The sequence below is a fragment of the Spermophilus citellus genome, assembly GCF_964194105.1.
Source record: "Spermophilus citellus genome assembly, chromosome: 11".
In the NCBI taxonomy this organism is placed as follows: domain Eukaryota; kingdom Metazoa; phylum Chordata; class Mammalia; order Rodentia; family Sciuridae; genus Spermophilus; species Spermophilus citellus.
The window spans coordinates 65,679,818-65,688,875 of NC_138192.1; the positions used below are offsets into that span (position 1 = coordinate 65,679,818).

General features: G+C 48.2%; 1 protein-coding gene across 1 annotated transcript; it reads left to right on the forward strand.

Annotated features, from left to right (window-relative positions):
• Positions 1 to 611: 611 nt before the first annotated feature.
• On the forward strand, positions 612 to 8,438 carry TBR1 (T-box brain transcription factor 1; the record flags this gene model as incomplete). Its single annotated transcript, XM_081261817.1, has 6 exons — positions 612 to 1,303; positions 1,882 to 2,036; positions 2,419 to 2,540; positions 3,116 to 3,274; positions 4,455 to 4,516; positions 7,580 to 8,438. The coding sequence occupies 6 exons, from the start codon at positions 612 to 614 to the stop codon at positions 8,436 to 8,438; spliced, it is 2,049 nt and encodes a 682-aa protein (XP_081117943.1).
• Positions 8,439 to 9,058: the final 620 nt, after the last annotated feature.

Here is a 9,058-nt window from a genome sequence, read left to right on the forward strand (position 1 = left end):
ACCGGCTCGCGCTTTGTATACTTTGCACTTGAAATCGTTACATTCAACTGAATATTTGGCTCATTCAGATCCGAAAAGTCTCCTAGCATCATCGAATTTCCTCCTCCGCCCCTCGGCTCTAAAGGGGGGAAGAGGGGGGAAGGTAGGAAATGTTTAGTAAATTGCACATCTTTGAATCTTCCTAAAGCAGTGGTCACAAAGCTTAAAGGTGACACAACAGTGCTCACGTAAACCAACACACATCCCCCACCCCCCAAGCCAACAATAAAATCATCCCCTTAAATTTGCCATGATCGTCGCGACCAGGAGCCAGGTGATTATCCTAATTAATGTCTATCTAATTAAATTACTGTCAGCAGTTAACCAATGGCAGGAGCCGTTTCATCGGCTGCACAAGCAGCAAGATCAAAAGTGAGCCTTTTCTGATTGCTGCATAGTGTCAATTGGCCAATCTCTTCTCCCAGGGAAAAAAAAAGTAAATCAAACCTTTGAGAAGCATTTGTTGGTTGAAGTGCTTTCTGTCTAGTGAGGGGGTCTGTGGATTTCTAGTTTATGATAAATAGGACTTTAAAAACGAGGGACGGGAGGGCAAGTGTTCAGGTTCTAGAGCTATGCAGCTGGAGCATTGCCTTTCTCCTTCTATCATGCTCTCCAAGAAATTTCTCAATGTGAGCAGCAGCTACCCACATTCAGGCGGATCTGAGCTTGTCTTGCACGATCATCCCATTATCTCGACCACTGACAACCTGGAGAGAAGTTCACCTTTGAAAAAAATTACCAGGGGGATGACGAATCAGTCAGATACAGACAATTTTCCTGACTCCAAGGACTCACCAGGGGACGTCCAGAGAAGTAAACTCTCTCCTGTCTTGGACGGGGTCTCTGAGCTTCGTCACAGTTTCGATGGCTCTGCTGCAGATCGCTACCTCCTATCTCAGTCCAGCCAGCCACAGTCTGCGGCCACTGCTCCCAGTGCCATGTTCCCGTACCCCGGCCAGCACGGACCGGCGCACCCCGCCTTCTCCATCGGCAGCCCCAGCCGCTACATGGCCCACCACCCGGTCATCACCAACGGAGCATACAACAGCCTCCTGTCCAACTCATCACCGCAGGGCTACCCCACCGCGGGCTACCCCTACCCACAGCAATACGGCCACTCCTACCAAGGAGCCCCGTTCTACCAGTTCTCCTCCACTCAGCCGGGGTTGGTACCCGGCAAGGCACAGGTGTACCTGTGCAACAGGCCCCTTTGGCTGAAATTTCACCGGCACCAAACGGAGATGATCATCACCAAACAGGGAAGGTAATGCTACATTCTTGGCTGCCGCTGCTCCAGGCGCGGCCAGGGGGCAAGCGCACCCAGGTTGTGACCGCCGCGGCAGCGACTATTTGGGGTCGGGACAGGCTGGAAGGCGCTCTGCAGCGCCCTGGAGTTGGCTGGTTTTGGAAGAGGGGAAAGTGGAAGGGATAACCACCGTGGTGATGTTGGTAGGGGGGAGACAGATGTACGAACGCGGTCGGAGAGCCAGTCAGTGGCTGGAAAAAGGCGAGAGAAAGAGGAAGAGCCCCGGCAGGCTGCCGGGTGATGGGAGGGACGCATCAACGCCTGTATGGACCGTGAGGTGGAGAGGCAGGTCGCCAACCTTGCTCTCTACCTGAGCAGTGATACCTGTCGACTCCCCCACTTCAGCTGACTCGCTGCTCTTCCCGTTCAGTCCCACTTCTTTCCTTTCCCACCACCCCTTTTCTAGATCCGTTAATCTACCCTTGGAGAACAAGTTTTGCTTTGCTATCTGGCGCCCCGCTTCTTGCATTTAATCTTTAACACTTATTTTCTTTTTTCCTTGTTTTCTCTCCCCCCGCCCCGCTTAATTTAAATAGGCGCATGTTTCCTTTTTTAAGTTTTAACATTTCTGGTCTCGATCCCACGGCTCATTACAATATTTTTGTGGATGTGATTTTGGCGGATCCCAATCACTGGAGGTTTCAAGGAGGCAAATGGGTTCCTTGCGGCAAAGCGGACACCAATGTGCAAGGCAAGTCCTTCCAATTAACACTTTTTCTTGACACTTATTTAGGTGAGAATGATTAATTAAAGCCTTTGTGGACTGGCGAGCGACTTTTAAAACGATCGGCCAATGACTTCTTAAAGGAGACGAGGGGACAAGGGGACAGACTGAGCGAGAGGGGGAGGATTATGCAAAAGCTATTTTAATCATCCCCAGTTAATAGGAAGAAAGCACGGCCTTAAAAAGCCGAGCTAATGGGCCTCACAGTGGAGTGAGGTAGGTGTGTGTGTGTGTGTGTGTGTGTGTGTGTGTTTGTGTGTACGCGCGCGCGAGCTCGCGCGCTATGAAGTGAGGAGTTAGGACTGGGCAGTGCCCCGGGCATATGTAAACAACGTACTTCTTTCTCTAGGAAATCGGGTCTATATGCATCCAGATTCCCCGAACACTGGGGCTCACTGGATGCGCCAAGAAATCTCTTTTGGAAAATTAAAACTAACGAACAACAAAGGAGCTTCAAACAACAATGGGCAGGTCAGTGGCTCAAGCGCTCGTGCCTCCCTCCCCCCTCTCACGCACACACTCACACACACGCACGCACACACCGTTCGACAGTATAAAACAGCAAGCGAAACTGGATGGTGCTTTGCTTCATTAAATACCAAAAAATTATATTTCCGCCACTCAAAATTATATTAGATCTATAAAGTTGTTCTTTTTGCCCCCCAATCCTGGCCCAATTCCGGAGTTCCCGACCTTCCCAAGTACAAATACCGATTGATTTTGAGAAGGGAACCCAAGAGATCTGCAGGTTGTGAAAAATCTTTGTTTCTCCTCAAAGGAGGTCTAGGAGAAGGGCTCTTGAGGATCCGCGGTCGGGTTTGGTTTTCGCGAGTATCCAGGCGGATTCTCGCTCCCTGAGGCGCGAGGACCCATCTGCTGCAGCCACCCAGTCATTAGCCGGACGGGTCCCGTGGTCAGTTATCCGGGGTGGCGGGATCTAGTTTGTCCCCGCCCGGCTTTGGAGTAGCGGCCGGTCGCACACAACCACCGGCACGACCACCGAGTTAACACGCCGCTCGGCGTTTTCCTTTTTCTTCGTCGGACAGATGGTGGTTTTACAGTCCTTGCACAAGTACCAGCCCCGCCTGCATGTGGTGGAAGTGAACGAGGACGGCACGGAGGACACCAGCCAGCCTGGTCGCGTGCAAACATTCACTTTTCCGGAGACCCAGTTCATCGCGGTCACCGCCTACCAAAACACCGATGTAAGGAGGCCTAGAGTCTGTATGCGCGGCTGGCGGCGCTGACATTTCCCGCACCCTCCGTATCCCCGCGCCCTCCTGGGCTCTGACGCTAACAGCACCAATATCAGCAACAGCTGGCCCTGTTGAGCGTTTTAGGCTTAGGGCGAGGGGCCTGGAAGGCACTTCCCTAAATACCAAGCCCGGGACAATGCTTCCTATTTTTCGATTTCCTCTCTGACTCGGTCACTATGAGGTGGCCAGGGTCTCTTCCTAAAAGGAAGTTTTAATTTGTTCCTTAAAGTAGGACAAATTAAAATCTCTCTCTCTCCCCTCCCTTCCCCCTTCTTTGTTTCTTTTCCCTCTTTCCTTTAGGAAACAAGCAGATCTCCCCGTTTTATTCTCGGCAAGTTTTGACATCTAAAAAAAATAATTTAAAAATTTTCAGAATTGATGGTTAAAATGAACAAATATTACAAGACAAGACTGGGGCTCTCCTTCAAAACAGTCTGTTCTGGGATATAAAAGAAAGAAAGAAAGAAAGAAAGAAAGAAAAGAAAAAAACATGCATTCCTATATGTGAAAATACAATAAATCAAATTACTGGGAGCTACAGAGTTTTCTGGCACTCGAACCTCTTCAGTATTTGTATGTTTACAAAAACATACAAATTTTACTGGCTGATTTGACTACTAGGAATGATAGGGTTTTTTTAATGTGTGTTTTTTAGTTAAATGAAAATATTAAAAATTAAAACATGCTTTTATTTTAAATCAAACCCGAGTTTGAGATGCAATTTGCCTGTTCCTCAGTTGTGAATCAAAAGTGACCAACTTTTAAAAATATGGCAAAACACTTAAAATAGGCAAATTTGGTGATGAATTCAAGTTCTTTTAAAAAGATTTTTGTGCAAGTGCATTATGTGAAACAAGAATTTTAAAAATGTGAGTTTGAACCAAATCAGAACACACAGGAGAGTTCATTGAAAACAATGCCTCAGTTTTAGGGGTCACTAATTTAAATATGTCCTTCATAACTTTCATGATACTTGCTCTTTTTTGTCTTTTCATCTATTCTCTCTAATTTTTCAGGTAGGGAAATCTTGTTATTTAATAAAGCCATAGGCCTTAAGTCCCTATAATAAGTGTCAGATGATATAAGAAGGGGAAATTACAGTCATCCCCCCCCCCCTTTTCTTCCCTAGATTACACAACTGAAAATAGATCACAACCCCTTTGCAAAAGGATTTCGGGATAATTATGACACGTAAGTAATTTTGCATGTTCCTTTTCAAATAGTTGTGGATTGGCCTTTAGGTCAAGGGTGGATTATCATGTACAAGGGTTTTGGAAGTTAGAATGTGTGAGTTAATTGAGGTTTCTCTCTCTCTCTCTCTCTCTCTCTCTCTCTCTCTCTCTCTCTCTCTGTTGGTTCCCCTGCTCTCTGATGATCTTGTGGCTTGGTATTTGTGTGATTTGGGTCAAAGGTTTCCTCTACCTATTTTTAGCTTTCCTGGGAATCACTAAATTGGCGGCCTCTGGGTTTGGCTGGCTGAGGAAGCTGCCCTTGTTCCTGGGTGCGGGTGTTGTATGTGGCACTGCAGATGCTCAGCTCAGATTGTCTGTGTCTGAAACGGGCAATTCTGCCTGAAAGTGCATGTGGCTCTGGCAGTTGTTACAGTCTCCTTGGCATATGTGACTTTTATTTACCCATTTCCAAGTTTTGTGTAATAGCATTTCCTATGCAAGTTTACTATGGACTGAAAAAAAAAATGTGCACCCATCACAGGCGAGTTCATGAGTAGAATTGGTTATAGTCAATTCATACTTTGGGAAGGTCTAAGATGCTGTTGCTGTGTATTATTTATAAGCTTCAAAAGACAAATATTTCCTCATCTTTTATATCTAACCATGTGTCAATTAAATGCGTTGGTCCCCCCCCCCCTTTTTTCAGGCTTCTTACCTATCTCTCTTCTAGCAAAAAGCTATTCTCTGGAGGCAGCAGTAGGTGTAAACTAAACGTTTTCTAGGGTTGTTTTGGGATTCTCACTCAGGGGCCAGTCATAGTGCTTAAGAATTCAGACTGTTATATAGCAAAATCTAAATCTGTATTGCAAGTTCCCCCACTTTTTCTGTCTATAGGAGAGAAGGGTACATACATCTTAGTTTCATGGCTTGGATTGAGTGCTTGGGATACAGCTCAAAAGTTGAAGCTGTTTTTGTCTAGGAATAGATTAAATGTGTAGAGGAAAAGGCAGGTGGCTGCCCCTATTCAATTTCCAGGCAGATATCCATCTTCTCTCTTGATATTTTATTTAAAAGACAGTCATTGGCATCACTGTATATAACCTTCTTATGCTTTCCTCAAAAGTAGTTCAGAGGAAGCAAGCCTCATCAATGATTCCCCAGAATAAAAACTTGGCTACCCAAGTTCTCACAACCTGAAAAGGTGGGGCCAGCACAGTTGAAAGAATGTGGCCCAGGAGACCAGGGATACTGGAGGAGAATCCTATTGATTTTGAGCTTTTAATTCTGTTATGAACATCTGTTCCAAAGTATTTTATTTTGCACAAATCAATTCAGTAATCCCAAGTGGTTTGGGAACTGGATGGGCATCTAAACTGTATCTTTTGCAGACTGTTTTTTTTTTTCTTTTTAAAGTATTGTGATGGTAAACAGAGAAGATATCTGTACCTTCCTAGTTATGTTCCCTTTCTGTCTCCCTCTTTTTCTCTTATTTGAGACTGGAATTAAATTTCTAGAGGGAAATTACCGTAGTCACCAGAATGCACTTGAGCAGCCATTGCCATTTTCACCTGTCCCTCATCCTCTGTCTTGGAAAAGCCACTTCCCTTTCTTAAATCACTATGTTTTTCATAATTTTTAACTATATAAAAAACATACCTTGGGCTTTTTAGGGGGATAGTGAAGAATTGAGTGGTTTATGATATTTCTTTTCCCCACTTAATTGACTGGGCAGGCTTGATTTTGGAGAAATACAGAGAGGCACAAGAGTTCCTGGGGTACTAGGAGGTTACTTGGCCACTCACCAGGGAATCTCCTCCCCAAAGGATTAAGGTCTGACAAGACTGGGGCTTTCCTTCAAAACAGTCTGTTGACTAAAGACTAAAAGACTCATGTGTGAGCTAAATAAAAAGGGAGGCATGTGTGTATGTGTACGGGCAAACACTTCTAATCTTCATCCAATCCCCGATTCCCCTTCAATTCTAATGGGATTTCCTAGGCCCAGGGCCTAAGTGTTAACTTTTATTTTATCTAAGGTAATTTCCAACAACACAAACTCTGTTTGTGATTAGGCAAGTTATTTAGCTTCCCTTTGCCTTAGTTTACTCATCAGTAAAGTGGGGTTGCTGTAAGTTAAATAAGTTATTATCTGTACATTCTACAGAAAACAGTGCCTAGCACGTATATGCTGTTGTAAGGGTTAGCTATTGTAAGTGGTTCATTGCTTGGGGGAGGTTGATAACTGTACTGTAAGAGTTTGCCCTAAAGTTATTGCCAAGGGTGGATCAAAAGCTGGGGGTAGAGAAGGTCGGAGTAAAGAACACTTTTACTTTTTAAAGAGTTTTATTGATTGGGGATGATTGTTTCCAAAGAGTCATTCGTTTGCATTGGTAGAGGTGGGAGTCAAAGGCTCACACAGGGGAAACAATAGACAAAAAATACCTTCCAGCAGCAATTACCAGAGTCTCAGAAGACCAGCGAAAGCCAGTCTTTGATGATTACTACCTGGATATATGTGCCCCCCCTCAACCCCCGCCCCCCAAGTAGTATTCTCCCTAGGGCTGGCTTAGACTATCTAGAAAATGGAGGAGCAAAATCATCTGAACAATCAAATGGACATAGGAGGTGTTAAAATGGTGAAGGGAGTGGGTAACTATTTTAAAATTTTCACTCAGAAACTCGCCACAGAGGAAAAGGCCCATTGGGCAAATGCCTCAGTCCCAGTGTACTCTGGCTCAATGTGCGTACATAAGGTGGAGAAATGGGACGAAAGCCTCCTGAGGGCCCCTCTGGAGTCCCCTGTGCCCTTAGCAGGGGAGAGAAGGGGAAGAGGAAAGTCTTCCTCTAGGTGCTCTACGTCCTGCTTAGGTTTCTGCATAGACAAACGGCCTCCTTATAAATCCAAGACTTATTTTGGGGAGGATGCAGGTCCTGTGACCTTCTGTTGCATCCATTCTGTATGGCAAGGGCAAATTACAGACGGAAAGCGTGGAGGTGGGCGAAAAGTGGAGGTATCCTTCCCTTCAGCACCCTAAAGGGACCTCCGCGCCACCCGTCGGTTCTCTCTTTCTCCCTTCCCCCGCAGGATCTACACGGGCTGCGACATGGACCGCCTGACCCCATCGCCCAACGACTCTCCGCGCTCGCAGATTGTGCCCGGCGCTCGCTACGCCATGGCCGGCTCTTTCCTGCAGGACCAGTTCGTGAGCAACTACGCCAAGGCCCGTTTCCACCCGGGTGCAGGCGCGGGCCCTGGGCCGGGGACGGACCGCAGCGTGCCGCACACCAATGGGTTGCTGTCCCCGCAGCAGGCCGAGGACCCCGGCGCGCCATCGCCGCAGCGCTGGTTTGTGACGCCAGCAAACAACCGACTAGACTTCGCGGCCTCGGCCTACGACACCGCCACGGACTTCGCGGGTAACGCGGCCACGCTGCTCTCTTACGCGGCGGCGGGCGTGAAGGCGCTGCCACTACAGGCAGCCGGCTGCACCGGCCGCCCGCTCGGCTACTACGCCGACCCGTCGGGCTGGGGCGCACGCAGCCCCCCGCAGTACTGCGGCGCCAAATCGGGCTCTGTGCTGCCCTGCTGGCCCAACAGCGCCGCGGCTGCCGCGCGCATGGCGGGAGCCAACCCTTACCTGGGCGAGGAGGCCGAGGGCCTGGCCGCAGAGCGCTCGCCGCTTCCGCCCGGGACCGCCGAGGACGCCAAGCCCAAGGACCTGTCCGACTCCAGCTGGATCGAGACGCCCTCCTCTATCAAGTCCATCGATTCGAGCGACTCGGGGATTTACGAGCAGGCCAAGAGGAGGCGGATTTCGCCAGCAGACACGCCGGTGTCCGAAAGCTCGTCCCCACTCAAGAGCGAGGTGCTGGCCCAGCGGGACTGCGAGAAGAACTGCGCCAAGGACATAGGCGGCTACTATGGCTTCTACTCGCACAGCTAGGCCGCCCCTGCCTGCTTAGGGCCCGCGCGCCGCCGCGGCCCTACCCCCCAGCCAGCCCCTCACAGCTCTTCCCCAGTTCCTCTTTCCCAGGCCCTACTTTGAGTGCCCTCTCATTTTACCTGACCCTCGATGACCGTCTGCAGCGAATAAGTGCAGGTCTCCCACTATGATTTAACCCTACCCCCCCCCTTTTATTTGCACAGCCGTCTCTGCAATTAGAGCACCGACCTTCAACTTTGCTGTAAACCTTTTGGTTTTCCAACTTCATCTCCTTCTATGAAGTTATCCTTCTAATAATCCTCCTCCCCTTCGTCTCTCTCTCACCTCCTCCTTTTTCTTGTAATGAAACTCTTCACCTTTAGGAGACCTGGGCAATCCAGTCAGGCAGAATCGATTCCGACTCGCCATGTCTCGGCCTCCCCATTAACCATAGGATGTTGACTCTAGAACCTGGACCCACCCAGCGCGTCCTTTCTTATCCCCGAGTGGATGGATGGATGGATGGATGGTAGGGATGTTAATAATTGTAGTGGAACAAAGCCTGTGAAATGATTGTACATAGTGTTAATTTATTGTAACGAATGGCTAGTTTTTATTCTCATCGTCAAGGCACAAAACCA